The sequence below is a fragment of the Pollicipes pollicipes genome, unplaced genomic scaffold, assembly GCF_011947565.3.
Source record: "Pollicipes pollicipes isolate AB1234 unplaced genomic scaffold, Ppol_2.1 Scaffold_5724;HRSCAF=6776_pilon_pilon_pilon, whole genome shotgun sequence".
NCBI classification, from domain to species: domain Eukaryota; kingdom Metazoa; phylum Arthropoda; class Thecostraca; order Pollicipedomorpha; family Pollicipedidae; genus Pollicipes; species Pollicipes pollicipes.
Genome location: NW_023596746.1, coordinates 49,922,283 through 49,941,272, shown reverse-complemented (window position 1 = coordinate 49,941,272; position 18,990 = coordinate 49,922,283). Strand labels below are relative to the sequence as shown.

General features: G+C 51.1%; 1 protein-coding gene across 1 annotated transcript in view; it reads right to left on the bottom strand.

Annotated features, from left to right (window-relative positions):
• jeb (low-density lipoprotein receptor domain-containing jelly belly protein) overlaps positions 1–18,057 on the bottom strand; it is a gene marked incomplete at its 5' end in the record, with an annotated part of 37,928 nt that extends 19,871 nt beyond the window's left edge. Inside the window, one exon of the mRNA XM_037227664.1 lies at positions 17,925–18,057. Coding sequence (XP_037083559.1) covers positions 17,925–18,057 — 133 coding nt within the window. The remainder of the gene's footprint in view (positions 1–17,924) is intronic.
• Between the last annotated feature and the right edge of the window lie 933 nt (positions 18,058–18,990).

The following is an 18,990-nucleotide window of genomic DNA, read 5'->3' as shown; positions in this document are numbered from 1 at the left end:
TCCTCTCTCTCTCTCTCTCCTCTCTCTCTCTCTCTCTCTCTCTCTCTCTCTCTCTCTCTCTCTCTATCTCTCTCTCTCTCTCTCTCTCTCTCTCTCCCCTCTCTCTCCCTATCTCTCTCTCTCTCTCTCTCTCTCTCCCTCTCTCTCTCTCCCTCTCTCTCTCTCATCTCTTCTCTCCTCTCTCTCTCTCCCTCTCCCTCTCCTCTCCCTATCCCTCTCCCTCTCCCTCTCCTCTCCCTCCCTTTCCCCTCTCCCTCTCCCTCTCCCTTCTCCCTCTCCTCCCCTCTCCCTCTTCCCCTCCTCCGCTGGTTCCAGCCCCCGCCACAATGGTCCCCTTGAAATTCATCACTGACCGTTTTATAGAAACATGCAGTTCTCTCTATCTTCTCATCGCCGCCGGGACATTCTCGGTAGCGTCGCAGAGCATGTGGTCATTCGATGCAGCAGGTACCGGCCGCGCTGTCCGCGTGGGGGGCCGCGACCCGCTCCATCCCGTCATAGGCGGGCGGACACTCTGCAAGAGGAGGGCGGTACTGACGTCACACGGATGGGAGGACTGGACACTGCACTCAGAGGGGACCTGGACACTGCACTCAAAGGAGCCGCCGCGTCAGAGTCACGCGGCCAGACGGCTAGCGAATAGACTGCAACACGCAGATAGGCAAACAGAAGCAAACGCACAGGCGCAAAAAAAAACAGAGACCAGCCTAACAGGAGCGATGACGGAGAGAACAGTCTGTAACGCCCACTGATGATAGGTGGGTCAATGTGTCAGCAGTGCGATCACCAATGCGACATAGAGAAATCTGGGTCATACTTAAGGTAGAGAAAGCCGTGTAGTTGATGCAAAACTTAAACTACTAGGGCCAGGCGGTTTTGGAGCCCTGTGGAGAGTGCGGTAGCTGCGCCGGTGAGAAAAATGCACCCTGCTTCCCCCAGGCTAAATAATTACTAAGCACTCAGTGATGGCCAAAACATGTGTCCAGTTCAAAGCGTGGCATGTGTCAGATGAGGTGAGTTGAAAACCCAAGTTTCTTGGCAAATATGCATGCGTTTCCCGCTCAAAAATAAGGTTTTCTAATGTGAAAAATATTCTGTTTTACGATTTGTGAGGCCATTTGTACAATGACAAGATGCCTTCAGGTGCGCATCCAGAGACTTGGCAAGGGAGGCACAGGGGTGACAAAAGGCCCTCTGATAGTAAAAGGGCCTTCCCCTACCCAGCAAAATCGCCGGACATGGCGCATTTGTTAATGAGGGCATGCTTTTTTATACGTTTTTATTTTTACCTTTTTAATTGGGATAAAATCCAGAAACTACCGCGAGATCACCAAAACTTGTATATGGGCTGCTCAGAGATATCAAGGACCCCTGAATGCAGATTGTAGATAGAAATGGGTCCGCTATTTGTATTGACTTGGCCAAGCCAAGTTTGTCTGGAAATGTTCAATATTCAGCCAGAATGTATGATTGATACAAGTTATGTTACGTAGTTTTGAACCATGTGCGCTTACAAATTTAAGCAACAAAAACCTTGGCGTTAGGCGATGCAGTCTCCATAGGCTGCGCATCGTTGGTCTCGCGGCCAACACTGTGCCGTGGCCAACGGGCGGACGAAAATGGACACGCATCTGAAAGAAGCACTTTTGAACGCTATGTGACATCAAATCGCACGTTAAGAAGATAGTCCGGGCTTTACTTCACCTGTGCGATTTTTAGATTGATAATAAGAACGAATTGGTCTTTACAGCACAGCGGAGTGGTGCTGATTCTGGTGGTGGAATTAAAAGAGTAAAGGTAGAATCTCTATTTTATTTGTTGCTATAACTGGTCATCAGTCGAGAGAACAAGCTCACAGTTGTTAAAAGAACGTAACATTGTGCAACGCATCTTCAGCGCCTCATTCGGCTTCTGAACAAAGTTTGCATTATGTGTAGCCCAGGAGAGGGCCTGGCCGATCTTATCTCTCGTCAGCTGGCATCGGATCAGCTTTGCCATTACTCCCGCGGGACACATCAGACACTCCGCCTACTCTGTGCAGCCCGCAGACCGCCACGTCTCCATTTCAAGCAAAAAGTGCTCCCATGCTGCTACTTTAAAGCGATGTTCATCACTTAGTTCCATGCAGATCATCATTTCCCACTGATTATAGTCACTAAATGGGCCTTAAATCTCTTTCAGAAGAGATATGCACCGCCTTTATACAATCCTTATTTATGTTATCCGTAAAAGCAGTACATCTTTTTGCAGGCAAACTCGATTGCATTACACGGTGGGCACAATTTTCGGTCCTGTTTTATAACTGCGCTCTGCAGCCTTTTCGAAAACTTTCAGTACCTAACATAAAAGCGCATTAGCTGCGACGTAATGAGGCCAAAAAACATGGGGAAAAGATCGAAGCAAGCTTCGCTTTTTGACGGGGTGTAATGTGAGCACTCTCCTCTACAGCCCGATACAGGAACAGGCTAAATATATACTAATGCAGATCAGAATAATGTAATAACCGCCTTTCACCGGTGCATCTGTGGGTCGGACAGGACTGTGATCCCGCTGTAATTCAGAAGTACATTTGCCTGCGCCATGCGGTCGGTCCACGCCTATCCGTTCTGGCTGTCGAGAGGAGCCATCAGTCCTTAGTCTCGCCCCAGGCAGGTAAATGCATGGCGTACACTCGAGCGCACACATCCGGCTGCGCACATCGTTCAACCGAATAACGGTGTGTGCAGAAACATAACCCATTTCAGGCCAAAGCATACGATTGCACGACTGCACTCTCTCGCCCCTCAAACGATGTAATTTGACGCTGCTGCAATGCTAGGTGGTTGTTATATGGCTCTTCAGGCTACTCGTTGACCTCAAGGGATTAAACCAATATAGTGCAATTTCTTGCATTGATTCAGCGAGCGCTTTGTATTCGAGGATCCCCTCAAACAGGGAGCAGTTGTTGAGGGTGTTTACAACACTCCTCTCCTCTCGCCTGGCGCGTGGCAATAAACTCCAACGAGCGGAGGTTCAGCAATGATGCGACAAATGACCTGCCGCAATTTGCCAAGCAGACGCCTTGACTTTCGTATCTCGCACATTTGGCCCTAGTGCTTATGAATATATTCAATTTTAAAATGTTAAGATCTAGCTTATCATTCCTGTACAATTCAACGAGGATGAAGTTGGTCGCAGAAGCAGCCATAACGCATGGTTGGTGTTGCGGATCTTTCCTAGTTTTGTCTCCAATCGAAAGAGTGCGGCATCCATGACAAAAACAACATATTCATGTCAGTAAAGAGGCGCATTTTTCACTTCGGTTCAGTCCTTTGGCAATCCATGCATGACTTACGAGTAGGGAGATTTCATATGACATTACTCAGTGCTTCACACTACCGGTTTTATGTTTTCGGACATCATCCGTGCCAAGCCAAATGGGACAGACAAGACCAATCTTGGAGAGGAAGCTGCAGAGAGATAGCTGGCGTGACACCTCAGAAGCCTAGCACTGTTCGTTCGGTTAATTTATGCGAACGACTATCGTTTCAGGTCAGGGTAACTGATGCTTTCATGAATGGAACTTAAAAAATGCCGCTTTCTGTGGCGCAAAATGGGGCCTGCAAAGCAAACGAGCAAAGAGATAGTTATACGTATCACATTCAGTGCGAACACTTGGCTTAGAGCCAGCCTGAGGTCACACGAGATCATGATAGTTTATTGGCCTATTCGTTATTCGACAGCTTGCAAACAATATCTTACGTGACAACATCATGTGAAGGATATAGTTCTACACCAATCCCATATCCATAGTTTACTGGCATGAAACAGCTAAAGCCAAAGCACATGCCTGAATTGTGCCAAACCGGCCAAAAGTTAAAGCAAATCATCACATTTACGATCCGAGTATAGCTTTTTAGCTGTCAGTAGGGCCTGTATGTAGCTTCAGTGTAAGGGGCGGAGTTTTCTAGTTTAACATGGTTTTAACATCCATAGTCACGCAGTCTTATGTCTCAAAACCATTACGTCGACGCACACTATAATGCGAAACATGCCAGAGTTGAATGTCAGAGATAAAAACATGTCAGAGAAAGACGTCTATCTCGCAACACGACATTCACAGAAAGATGTCAATGCTGAACACTGCGTGGGCACTGGACAAAAACAGACGCTCGGCAGGAATGTCGGGAATTCCCTATTTACCCGGGATGCGTTTGTACGTTACTGGAATAAGTGATTGGGCATCAAAGTCGCATCACAGAGCACTTTAAACAGCAAGATCTGTGTACGGTTTGTTACTGCTGCCACTGCTAATTGTGTCTTGTGGTGCACGTACAAAATACGCACAACCGTTTCTCCTCACATCTGCACTCAACGTTGCAATGTGAGAGAAAAGTTTCTGGCATTTTATCGCTTTAAAATGCGTGAAAAGATACATTTGCATGTGGTCTCGTATATTAGTTTACCTTTACATACGCTTCTGTCCCGAGATCCCTGTCAAATGTTGGAATCAATCAAAACCAAACGCTCGATATGATTGAGATACATTCAACTGAAGGAGCTTGGCAGCACCAGAGGATACATAATGTGATAATTATCACAGGTTAAGAGACAGCATCAACATTGAATTTTAGTAGTGGGAAAAGGCTCCGAAGACATACCGAGCATATTTATGTACCGGACCCACATATTCCAGTCATGGTTTAACACCCACGGCTCAAACCGAAACGCGTAACAATTATGCAAGTGAGTTTACATTATGCCTTGGCGCTATAAGCAGACGACTCACACGTGCATGCACAGCTTTAACCGGACGCATCACGAAAGCGACGATGAAGTGTGCACACAGCACGGCAACTTCATGTCGCTGCGGGGCACTAGGCAACATCAAATAATCTTTAAATAGGAATATAATAATCATGTTAATATATGCATATATATATATATATATCATAAATTACGGTGAATGTGCTCCATGGTGCCTATGCCTCAAAGGGTCTGTGACAGTTGGTGTGACTTACACCCTGCTGCGTGCATTCTCCTGAGCGAGCTGATGTCAAGGTCTACAAGAAACTGTTGTATCACATGATCAGTGCAGCGATGCAACACGAAGTGTGAAATATTGTTTTGTGTTTCGGTCAAGATGTATATGGAAAAGAAGCATGAAACCACATAAAGATGAAACCATGCGCTGTGCACGTGATACTTCTCATCAAAGGATCATTACCATTGCCAATTACGTAAGACAATCTATGCAAGTGATTGCGTACATTAGCACCTTGCTTTCTGATGCGCGGTATCATAATGGTTCTACAGCAGGTAGGTTATGTGCACATATATGCATATTAAGGACGACATAATTTGTCCTTGTTTCAGGAGTGGAAATCACTTTCATGCTGGTTAAAACATGCCAAGTTAAGATGTCAGTAAAATATTAGCAATGAAACATTCTGATGAACACCTGCTGCTATCCGCCAACTATCAATCCATCGAGCTTTAAATAAATGCATGGACAAAATGTAGCATACCCTAGCCTGCCGATCTTCTTTTTATGACTTTAAAAACTGCACCACTTTATGAGAAACGTTTCATCCCACGTTTCCCATCTCTGGATTACCAGTGACGATTGGCATTATGTACATATGAATGAACGGTCTGTGACATGACAAGCATCTTGTTTGATCGCAAGATATGCGAGTAAATTTCGAAACTGGGGGAGGTTGACCGAGCTTCGAAAAATTAAGGCTAGATTTGCATTACCCAAAAAGTTAATCGACGCCAGCAGCACAGTTTTCAACTTTCATCATCCAATGGTTTTATGCTTGATCGCAATACCTGGCCAGTCACATTTTTCCTGCTCTTGATCTGAGAAGCGCTCGTTACCAAAATGGCAATCCAGTATTACGTCAACACGGATAACAATCCCACTTAGCCGTGGCTGGCAGCTTATGATGCAGTGCTGGGCGCAACGCACCGTAAGAACCACTTTGTCGCGCTTGCGGTTCGAGGCGATGCAATCATCCAGATGCAGCCTTACCAGCCGTACTCCACGACGCACGGCTTAGCCCGCAGCTTCCTCCGCGAACCTCGATGTCATCAGACACAGCACTGAGACTTCGTCTTGGCCGGACATCTTCAGGACGCGGTGGGAGCTACGCCATTGCCCGGGCCTGACGGACATTTTGAGGACGCGGTGGGAGCTGCGCCATCGCCTGAGACTGACGGACATCTTCAGGGCGCGGTGGGAGCTGTGCCATCGCCTGGGACTGACGGACATCTTCAGGGCGCAGTGGGAGCTACGCCATCGCCTGGGACTGACGGACATCTTCAGGACGCGGTGCGAGCTGCGCCATCGCCCAGGCCCGACGTACGTCCACACGCCAAGCAACGTTGGCACGTCAGATGTGTTTAGTGGATCTCTGCTGTTTATTTGTCAGTTTGGAGACTTTGCTCTTATGGCGAAACTTTGCAGATCGAAAATGAACATCGGGACGAGAAAGCAAGGCCCTCAAACAGGCCTGAGTCTTCATCTATGCGTTGAGGAGCAGGCATCTGAAATAAAGACATTTCACTGTCCTGCTATGGCACAATACACAGGAGGGATGTGGGACATGCCACCACCTTGCTTGTCTTCACGCTTGCCTTCTGACCCACTCACCCGTGGTGGGATGGGTTCGAGTCCTTTAGGCGCCCGCTATTCACCTTTGCCAGGTATGAGCTGCGGCCGATGGCAGCGACGGCGCTGAAGGTCACTAGACGTCAGGGAGCGGAACGGACCGTGCCGACCAGTGCGGCGCGTTAAACTTTCGCCACCAGATTCTGCCGTTGACCTCGCATTTCGCGACCGGAGGGTAGGTGTTAAGTCCACGCAACACTGTCTAGCGTGAATCCTTATACCAGACACTCACTCACTTGCTCAAACGTTCTGAACAGAATCTTTAGAACGACGCAAAAATCCCTGCAGCACGTGCTGACACTGGCAGATCTGCACCCAGCTTTATGTACGCAGCGGAACACACCACCAACCCAGCCTCTTTGTGAATATTTTGAATCATTTTTCGCTGCTGTGGGTAGGGCCATGCAGATTCTTATCAAGTTCTCCACCAGATCCTGTGTCTGTCCTTTGAACCAAACTCCTCACAGCCACACTTAAACATATGCGTGAGGGCATGCCAATTAGCTCCTAGGTGCGCCCCCCTTGGTATTTAGCATCAACCTTCTTCAGAACTGCGCGTCTCAGAATCCTGGCGCAAACTTCGACACCAAAAACCATTAAGAATTGGTCAATGGGTTCCATGACGTAAACGAAGCCCTTGGAAGCGGTAGATCGAACATGAGCAGAGCGTCGCCAATGACGTGCTGCAATTTTACAGTAATTGGGAAAACAATTTTGCTTTCTCAACATGGTAGCTACAAACTGCCGTCAACATACCAGGAAATTCTTGGATGTAATCAAATAATACAAGATCATACGATGATATATCGAAGTGCATATGATCAGTGCATATATATTTACTTACGCATGGTGACATAAGATATATTAAATTTCATTCAGAACACTTTGCTAACGATTACCTAATATTGATATAGTTGGAAACAAAACGGGTCTAGGACTTGAGTTAGCCATTGTTCATGGTCATTTTTATTTAACCCACGGCATTTGGGATATTTTGAAAATAAGATTGGTACCACCAGTAAAAACAAGAGGCAAAAATTTGAGATCAGCTGCATAACATAACATGTTAGCATTTGCAACCGAACTTATAACTAAAGTGCAGCTTAAGTGAGACATCGGTGGCACAGTATTAGCATGAAACATCACTGCTGTTCATTTATGAAGGAACGCAGCGCAGGTTTTAATCACCTTCCGAAATGCCGCGGGGCAGTGACTATCATTTGTTCCAATCACAACTGAAAAAGAATCAATTTGAGTCATCCTCCACAAAATCGCGCATTTTGCGGACAGTCCAACATGCCGCGCCCGGGGCCGAACGGCGACAGTCGCCAGCCACCACTGCGCTGGTCCGCTCTCTGAATGAAAACAAACCATGAATGAAGCAAACGGCCCGTCACAGCATTGGCGGCGAGCCAGCGGCCGCGACTACAGATCGGCGGAGAGAGGCGGGGGCGGCGCCGGCGGCTCCTCGCTCTTCCGGCGCGGCCTCGTGTCAGCTCCAATGGCTGCCGCCTGCGTTTCGGCACCAGCACAGTGCTCGCTCCGGGGCGTCAGCGACAGGGTCACGCTTGGAGTCACAAGGAGAGAAGATCTGAGGTTTGATACAGGAGAACTTCTCTGGCTTTATTTATAAAAAAAGATGTGCTGGGGCTTATCACCCTAGCAGCTGCACACTCCGATATAGGCCTGATGATGATTTGCAGAGGCCTTCTTTCCGCAACGGTCGGTTTTAGCCAGTTCTAGACGGCGGCCGGGAGCTGGCAGAGGCTGGAGTCTCGTGCGGGGGACGTCGCCTTCGCCTCCTGGCGACCAGCCTCGCCATCCCCGGGCAGCATTGACCAAACTCAGAGGCCCTCTGCTCCAATGAACCAGGCCCTCGGCCGCGCAGAGACTGCACCGTCGGCCCGGCGCTATTTTTAGCTTTTGAAGGGGCTGGCAATCTGCCCAAGACATCGCCGGAAGACTCAGCGAAAAGTTGCGCCGTGGATGTCAGGACAAAGAGATGTCGTGTCTCACAGAGGTTTCTTGTTCCACTATGAAGAGGCTGATGCGATGCAGCAAGGTGTGTGCGCTGCCACAAATGCGCCCTCAACGACAGACGCACTGTGCACGACTCTATAACTGACCGTCCAAGGGCAAGAGACGTGACGTCATCGAACGACGGCTGAGACCTTTTCCTACAAGCTGGCGCGGAAATGCTTCCTCACGGCGCTACTACGCCATTGCACTTGCGTGTCTGGTGGTGGCCATACAACATAGGTCAACAGCGACGGCGTGCGCCGTTGACATTAAAGCACGCCATCCAGTGGGCTGTCGCATTAGCCCAAATGACGCAACTGCATGACGTCACGCATTGACTGCCCTGCATTGCACCAATGACAATAAAGTCATGACGTCATATGGTTGACGGGTATCCAATGCACATTGTGTGGTAGCCTTCGGGTGGAGGGGAGGGGACAAGGAAGTATTATTGAGCACTCATAAGAGCCTGGTGGCGCCGAACACAAGCTAAAAGCATGGTCAAGGTCGGTGATGAGTGTTTTCCTTCCGAGTCAAGTATGGCCGGCCTTGAGCCTCGTGCTTTCTTTACCGCACTTTAAATTCAAACGATATGTGCAGACGTGCGCGGACGTTTTAGTTACGGGTCATTTTGAATTGGAAGTGCTTTTACGGCACCAAAGCATCTTTTTGCTCGAGCTCAAAATCTTCGGACAGAAACACAAAGATAATGTTATGCTTGAATCGCACCACCAATGGCGAGAACCACCAAAACACCAGAGATAACACACTCAAAACACACTCAACCAAATATCTATAGCCGGGGCCGTAGAATGCTGAGAGAAGATGGCAGAGCTACAAGAATGAGCATCTTTCGGTGGGAAAATATTCAAGTTATGCCTATTTCAATAAAAATTTGTGCAGCTTCTGCTACAATTGCGCACCCCATTCCCTGTTATGAATATGCAGGCAGGACGCTTGGCATGAAGCAGGATGGTTCAAACAGGGAAGGCCTATGTGCCAACACAGATGGCTAGGATGAAAGTCGTGCCATACTATGCTAATGTCAGTCTTTCGCACAACTACTAGTAAAAACCCTTTTTAATCCACTGAGAAGGCGGGCTGTCAGCACAAATAGCCTCCCCCCACCCCTCCACCGGCTCCACCATATCTGCTGCTCCGTATAGTCCAAGACTGTGTACGTGGTCAGCAACCAAGGAAAAGTTGTAATTGCGCACAACCAATGGTTATCAGCTTAGAGACCACCGTTCTGGCCTGCAGAATACAGCTCAATGACTTCTGCACCTGCAATGTGTTCCCAGTTGTCTCTATCTTATTTAACCGGTCTTCTTAATGTTTCAGCTGAGTTCAGCATGATCAGCGGAAACCATGGCTTTTAAATGAGAGTGGTGCGGGAGGCTGCTCCATTCACGTTGAATCGGACATGCACCGGCCACAGCCGATGCATGTTTCAATTTTTAACAGTTATTTGACCTATTCCGCTAATCCTGTGTTTTAACCGCACCAGCAAATCTCTTGTTCCATTGGAGTGCCTGCAGTTAAAGGTGAAAGTGTTGTCTCTTGAGGATGAAGACCATACATTTTTGAATCACAGATGGTGTCGAGAACACCCTTCTTTCTCATTTCAGTGATAAGCATACGCAAGGTATTGCAACACAACCCTTAAGCGGCAGGAAATGGAGGCCGACAAAAAAGTTTCAAAATCAGAATTGCTTACCAATTCATATGGCTCAAAGTTCACACCCTCAACGAAAAAAGGAGGCTGAAAATTTGCTCTAAAATTTCGAAAATGCCCATATTCAAACATTAAATACATCGTGCTCCAATGGGTGCATGCCTTAAATACATATACACCCGTCGTAAGGTGCAGTTACATTTTCAAGGTATGGACAAAATTAATGCCATAGATGCCAGCTTCCTCTTGTTCTTTATAATCATGCTTGCAGGAATTGTCCAGCTAAGTAGTTCACCGGGCTTGTTAATAAACTTTGGCAGATGAACAGGGTTCATGATTAACAGTGTATTGTATCAGAGCTCAGCTGCCGGGCTCTACTGCGGTGTCACAGCACCTAACCATTCAAGGTTCGCCTGAGTCCCTCGCAAACATCGCTGTCCAGCCGTGTAGGGAGAGGCCCTTGATGGAGTAAGCCAGCCGCGGGCCGACAGTTCCAACTAAGCAGTTGTAGCGGACATCTCATCTTTACACAAAACGGTTTGTGTAATGCGGTACAATGCGAAAAAGCTTCGCAGACATCGAAGTTAAGGGCAGATGAGATGCATCGGTAAGAAACAACAGCGTGCTCACTTCCACGTAAATGTCACCCGCAGCACTTGGCCTATCCGATGGGCCAAGTTTTACACTCGGTCCAGTGTCCAGCGATCCCGATGGCCCAGCGGCACCGCGGGACCGACTAACGACAATGCATTGTTGCAAGTGTCCAACACCACGTCCATTCGGCGCGCTGGCTGTGCTCGGGGCGTGACGTGACCCGTGACACGGCATAGGGTTCGGCAGGCGTGTTGTGACGTCACATCGGCACCACCGCCGCCGCCTGCGCGTTGATGCCGTGCTGGGCGGAGGCCTGACGGATGCCCGCGGTGCGAGGACGTGGGGCCGGCCCACGAGCCCGGCCCGGCCCGGAAGCGGGGGCCCTGCCGGACCTGACGAGCCGTGACCTGACGAGCCGTGACCTGACGCTGCTCAGGCTGATCAGTGCTGATCGAAGCGCCCTGGCTCCGGCTCGCTCGCCGAGCAGTTGGCATTCCCATCAGCCGGCAGGGCGCGCAGCTAATCGTCTCAGCAGTTGCAGCCGTCGATGAATAATCTAACGCCAGCAGGGATGGCCGACGCGGGGGAGCAGGGCCGAGCCTCCGTGATGTACGGATTCCGTGACCGATTCCTGATCTCCGGCATTATCCTAGGAACGCGTCCGTCTGCCCAAAGCTGAGGGGACCCGGGGCGCCAGAGCCGGAGTCTTGGATGGCCTCAGCCAGCGCGCGGAGCCTCCAGGCCCTGGCTGGCGGCCGCACAGCCGGCGATGTCGGCTGAAGTTCGTGTGACGCCGCCATCCGGTCTGCCTATTTATACCCGGCGGCCATAACCGCGGGGCCGACGGCGGCTCGGGTGACACGAACTGGCGACGCTCGCTCTAAGTTAATGCATTTGCTGAGGAGGTCAAGCTGTGTGGTGGTGAGGATCATCCGGTCAGCTTGGCTCGGCAGCTTTCGCGGAGGCCGCGAAATGGCTGATGGGAACTAACATTATGGCTCATTTATAGTGGCGCCAGGAGCAGCTACAAAGGTAGCGAACTTTGGTTAAGCTTATATAATTTATGCTTCCGGATAGCTTTGTGCAATGTAACAATTCGAGAGACAAGTATCATTTTATATCAAATATTTTTCCTTAAAATTATCGGAGCAACAGCAAGTCCTCCTTGAGCTGTCAACGAGTCAGATACCAGGCAAACATCATGTAAGCTGCTTCTCGGCATGAGCCGGCTCCGCCGGTACGGGCTGGGGTTCGGGCAGCGCGGCAGTTCGCGCCCTGCGAGGGATACTGTTCAGGTGCCGGTGGTCACGGAGCGCCAGACGCGCCACACACCGCCGCTCGGGGCCGGCCACAGCCGCCGGCCGGAGCGCCAGCCGCCGCAGCCGCCGGCCGGAGCGCCAGACGCGCCACACAACCGCCGCTCGGGGCCGGCCACAGCCGCCTGCCGGAGCGCCAGACGCGCCACACGCCGCCGCTCGGGGGCGGCCGCGAACTTTGGCCTCTGCGCCGATGCGCCCGTCGCGGCCGATCGGCTAAAAATACGGCGCCCAGGCCGGGACGGGACGCCATCCTTTAACCCTTACAGTCGAATCGGGCCGAGGAGACGGCAGTCGAATTGGGGCAGCCTCTGAGGAAGTTCAGTTGATACTGCTCGGACATAGGGCCGGACTGGGGCCGGACTGGGGCCGGCCCAGAAGCCGGTCACCTCATACCGTTCAAGGGACGGGGCCGGACTGGGGCCGGCCCAGACGCCGATATCACCTCATGCCGTTCAAGGGACGGGGGGCCGGACCAGGGCTGGCCCAGAAGCCGGTCACCTGATGCCGTTCAAGGGACGGGGCCGGACTAGGGCTGGCCAGAAGCCGGTCACCTCATACCGTCAAGGGACGGGGCCGGACTAGGGCTGGCCCAGAAGCCGGTCACCTCATACCGTTCAAGGGACGGGGCCGGATTGAGGCTGACCCTGAGAACGTTCAGCTCGTGCCGCTCCAGACTTGGGGTCGACTGGAGCCGGCTTTGGTGTTGGTGATCTGAGACGGCGGACTTGGGTACCGCCTTGGACCAGCTCCGCGGACGCTCAGCTGATGTTTCATGCAAATTCGAACTTTTCTGCACATGATTTGCAGACACCGACCCCGAAGAGGAATTACGCCTACACACGTCGCGACAAACTTAACGGACTGGCCACTGTAAAGGTCATAGCTACAGCCCACAGACTCTGTGCGATGTGAATGACATTGCCAGCGCGCTGGAAACAGCATGCAAGGTACAAAGTTGTGTGCATTACTGACAGAAGGTCTGTGTGGGTCATAACGCTGTATCCTAATCAGCATTGATCACATCTGACCAGGGGACTCCGCTGCTGCAGTTCAGCGGCGCGACACTTTTGTACAGTGTTACAGGGCGCACGTAGACTTGCTTGTAGACCGCTTATTTCCCATATCAGGGGGTTAAAACGGCAGATGCAACCAAAACCCGTTGATAAAAAATAGCGATGCAGGTTAGCATAACGCAATTGGGGGAAGCTGCTGCTGCCTTGGAAAGCCCCTAATATACTCACAGCTGTCCATTACAGTCAGCTATGGTACTTGCTTGATCATTGACTCGTAAAAACAGTTTTGAAAACAAAATCTGTAACGGCATGGAAGGTATCAAACGATTTTGGAAATTTGCAAATTACTACACTCCAAACCAAACCACCATATATGCCTACGACGGTACATTACAATTAAAAAGAGGAAATATTATATATACTATATATAATATATATAATATATATATAAAATATATAAATAGATATATATAGCTATCTCTCATCCTCTCGATCTTCTCTCGCTCTCTCTATCTGCATCTCCTCGTCTCATCTCCTCGCTCTTCTATCTCTCTCCTCTCGCTCTCTCTCTCTCTCTCTCTCTTCTCTCTCTCTCTCTCTCTTCTCTCCTCCTCTTCTTCCTCTCTCTCTCTCTCTCTCTCTCTCTCTCTCTCTCTCTCGCTCTCTCTCTCTCTCTCTCTCTCCTCGCTATCGCTTCTCCACTACCGCTTGAAACTCCACAGGACTCAATAATCCTACAGGGCTATCCAGACCTTGTCGTGGGGACGACGACCATTTTCACTTGCAAGGGAATTACATGTACATTACATTGACTAGGTATATACAAGCATTAATGATGCCGTTGTAAGTACAAAGATCGTGATGCATTAACCCTCGCCCTGATAGGGGATCGATGCCACCTCCTCCTTCAGGTGTTTTAGGATCCTTTCTGGCACGTTGTCCAATCGCGCCCAAATTTGCAGTAGCCTCTGGAGGCATCTGCGTGTTTTAACATTTCAAATGTGCTCCTAGCTTTTCTGGTTTCGGAGCAGCGTCGGTTTTTAAGGATCACTGCACGGTGATCTACGGACGGCGCGGACGGCGGGAGGCAACCAACGATGTCAAGGAACACGCGTGGCGCGCCGACATTGTTACATGAACGGAGCTATAGATGATTATAATATGCTAAATTTCCTAAAACTATACACCATTTTGCTCCTGATTAAACTAGGCACACGCCTGCAGGTTTTGTGACACTGCGAGGCACAGTCTCGTATGTAAGAGGTTGTATAGCTAAAAAGTGTAATTTTCGGAAAATATGACTTTAAACCAACCGTAATAGGGTTAATCATTAACAACGTAATAAAACCAAACCTATTGCCATTCAAGAGATCTTGTTGAGACCAATCTATTCGTATTTTCCGCTAATCTCTATCTTCATCAGCTTGGAAACGGTGGTGGGGTGGGAAAGGTCGCATCGAACCCTTTATCAGTCCGCGCTGTAAAAAACGGCCAATCAGGGCGAGGGTAAACGCAAGTTTCTTTTGCTTTAGCGGAAGGCGTTTATTTTCTATGACATCGAGACGTGGGAGGAGGAAGAGCTCAAGGACGGCACACAATCGTCAGACAAATATGTCGGGATCTGTACCTATTCCCATGCGGTAGTGCATGACACATCAAAAGCAACATCGCAGAACTACGTTTTGATATCGAGCCGGAATCGTGTATTACGTTGTCCTTGCGTTGTCATGCAATAAAATGCGATATCAGCGGCAAAGCTGGCTTCACAAGTAGCATTAAAACGCATACATTTCAAGCAGGCTAACAATGCAGCAAAATCCATGTTCTGGACACTTTTACGCATGATTGCGTGACGTTACTGTCACACCATACGCTACATTCCTGAATTGATAAGACTTACGAGGATTTGTCACTGTGGCACACGCTGAGCACTTAACACATATCTACGTACGTGAGTATTCCCTAGTTCGACATGTGTCCAGCTGAGTGGCGTCCTTTTCCCCTCATCGGCATGCTTGCCTCTATGTTGTAACGGCCATTACCGCAATGAGTCGCATGCCAAGCCTCCATAAATATATCACGAAACAGATATTGAGCGAGCCAAACAGGAACAAACGGGCTACAAATGCTGCATCAGGGCTGTTGTTGTCAAACACTCGTTTGCTGGCTTGATCGCGGTGCACAGAGACCTTGTCTATGCGCGCCGGGCGCCTGTTGAGCACCCGTGCCAAACGCTCCGCCTGTCAAATCCGTTCACTCATCAGCAGGCGGCCATTTGTATCACTTAGCCCCTGCGAACGTCGTTCATACATACTAAATAGCTCGGACGTTATTTATAGACGGGATGGTGACCACGCTACGCCATATCGCGCGAGCTAAACCGGGCTGTCCGACGTCAATTTTCAGCGATATCGATTCGCACAAGCACTGCGCCGGTGCAGCGGCGGCCTTCGGTGGTCGCCGGTGCACCGCGCGCGTTGTGCCGTGGCCGGGTCAGGTGACCTTGCGTGACCTTGTGCCGCAGACGGCCGGGTGGCGCCCGGCGCCGGGTTCATTTAGCACCACGCAGGCATTTCCTACACGACTGACGTCAATGGCCGGCTGTGGCGAGCCGTCGCCTCGGGCGATGGTGGCCGTCCGAGCCGCTGTCGGCAGCCTCGATCGGTGCCCGCGTCACGTGCGGCCCCAACCGGACAATTGATTCGAGCTCAACTTCTGACGCTGATTCGCCGGCGGGGCGCGACCAGGCCTCAAATCTCCTCGGGGCTAAAAGCAACAGTTGAAGTTCCAAAGTTACGCGACCGCTGTTGGCAAATCAAGGCGTCGTCTGGCTTCGGTCACGAGTCAAACCCACACTATCGTTGTGAATGTTTCGATAATATTAGCGGTGTCAGACCTCGGTCACAAGTTGGAATCGCACGCGTGCTGTGGCGGAGCTCGCTCAAGGTAAGCGAGCCCCTGCCGCTGTCGCTAATCGTGCGGAGAATGATCAGTGCATTTCCAACACGACACAGAACGCTAATGTGTTCGAGATGAGCGGTCGGTAGGAAGGTCAGGACTGCTGGCTTTGGGTAGGTACCTATGCACTCCTTCCAGTATACCCGGTGATCATTTTTGAGAATCTTCATCTTTGTTAACAGACGAGTGCAATTGCTTTGATGGGCTCCAGAAGCACCGTATGCTTTGCATCGCAAGCTAAAAGGTTATAACTGAAGGATTATTTTCATCAAAGGAGTTCAACGAAGTTAATTATGAAGCATGTGAAATCATGCATTGAAATCCAATGTCCAGTCTTTGTAAAGAACGTGATTGAAACGGTATCAAGCCCCAGCATGTGACATCAAGAGAGCACGGGCAATGCCAATGCTGCCTGCAAGGGAAAAAACGCTGACTTAGCATCGAAGTTAATGAATGCGTTGCCGAAAAGTTCCTCATTATAATGTATGCCATTGTGTCGTGTAAAACAAGCGACCCGTGTCCGTACAACTGTGCATTGGAGCCTTGCTCGATTCATCTTGCATGGCCCCATTGATCACACGTAATGAAGTCGGTATGTGAACGTGTCCACCCTCGCCGGAACACTGGGTGACAGGCCGTCGAGGTCCATCATATGGCGTCCATAGTCACTTTTTTGAAGACGGCTAGGTTATTTACCCAATTGATAACATTATACGTGCTGCGACCCTTTCCTAACAGAATAATAGTACTAGTCTTCTGGATCGATAACCTGTGCCACTACGCCAATGTGTTTCTTCACAATTTGTTTTGCATTTTATCTATCTTTTTACTTCATCAACCGAGTTATTGTTTTCAACACATATCCTGTGCTATCCAGCTCTCATTTCATTGGAAATCTCTGCTCGGCGAGTCGACCTCCCCCCCTCCACACACCTCAATAACGACACATTATGGCGGGGCAGCTACACACGAATCACTATGGCTGGTATCTAAAAAATATGGGCCCCAAATGGCCAGCCACGCGCCATAGCCTGGCTAGAAGGAGCTGATTCTCCGACAGTTTTCCAGGCAGCGTGCAGTTTTCTTACGATTACATCAGAGAATAGCATCCCGCTGATCTTTTCGCGAAACGGAAGTTCTGTTTCAAACTAAGTGATACAAAAGTTCATCCATTAGAAGTACTCAAGCACTATACTATGGTTGCCATTAATTGATCAGGTTCCGCATTGGCAAAACCCCTGCACACTGTCCCGGCGAACACCTCCCCCAACGTCCGACTTCCCCACGTCCAACTGAGGTATGCATTCACAAAATTCAGCTGCCATCTGATCATTCGCACTCTTATTCGCATTTTCCTTATCTGCAGCGGACAGGAGACAACCTATGTTTTCCTACTATACTTGAAACAGGAAACACACCAGTTATGCCTCATTTGCACTGCACAAGAGACTAACATGAGAGCCCGACGGTCTGGATGGAGGAGGGAGGTAAACAGCAGAATGTCAGGACACGCGTGGAAGTTGTCGACGACCGTTTGACAGGAGTTACGCCGAGACCCAGCACCGGTCATCGCGCCGAGCCTGGCGTGGGGCGCAGTCGGGACCGGTCGACCTCTGGCGAGCGTCGGGTGTGGCGCGGGTCGGCAGCGAGCGGCGCCGAACCCCGCCGCCCAGTGCGGCTCCGTCACTCACCGATCTGCGGCACGTCGTACTGCTCCGCTCTGCCGGCTCGGCTGCTACGCAGGAACTGCTGTGCCAGCGCGCTGCCAGTGCGGGCCAGCGCCTGCGACGCCTGCTCCGGCTCCTGCTGGCCGGACCGGCTCCAGGCGGCTGGCCGCTGCAGCCGCTGCAGCAGCTGCGGCGCGGCCGGCGGTAGCCAGCAGGCGGTCGCCAGGCAGGCGAGGAATGCGGCCAGCGCGGTGCGGCGCGGCATAGCGGCGTCGGCTGTCTGCTGCTGGGCGGGCTGCGGGGCCGTCCGGCCGCGCTCACTGCTGGCCGGCGCGCCGCCTCATGGTCCTCTCCCGTCTGCTGCTGGCCGCCGGCTGGCTGCGCTCCGCGGCGTCGCACTGTCCGCGCGGCGGCGGCGGCCCACCCACGCCGGCCGCCGTTGACGCCTGCGCGCGCTGCCCGCCGCCAGTCGATACCGGCCAGCGCCGGCACATGCTCACACAGTTGTTACCGGAGCGGCGCGGCGGCCACCCCCGCCAGCCGCAGCCGGCCGAGGTCGCACGGCAGCCGCCGCCGATCCATAACCCACTCGAAGACAGATGACGCGCGCCAAGCGGACGCCGGGTCAGCTGCGTGGCGCGCCGGAAGCGTCTTGATCGGCTGGCGGAGGAGGGATGGGCGGGTTCTCACACGCCACAACAGGCTGCGTCATCCCACGCGCTGAGTCAGCTCGGAGCGCGGGCCTGAGCGGCGCCAGCGGCCGCGGCGGCGGGTCCTCAGGGAGGACGGTGGCCCGTCAGCACGACTGGGGTCGTAACTCACAGAGCCAAATTGAAGATGGGATTGCGTTGCCACCTCCAATAGGAGACAAGCGTGCTGACAAAAGAAAACCATCACAGCCATGTTCTCGGAGTTCGGTGAGGCCCTTCTTTCTTTGCGCCGTCATGGGCATGCTGCTAAGATCTAGCATTCTTGGGGGCCAGGCCCAGCGAAATGTCCGTCCATGAAGGGACACCGCCGTTTGGAAAACTGTCAGTAGTGTGCAGAATGCAAGATTTTGAATTCAAGCTGCACTCATCAGCCAGGGCGC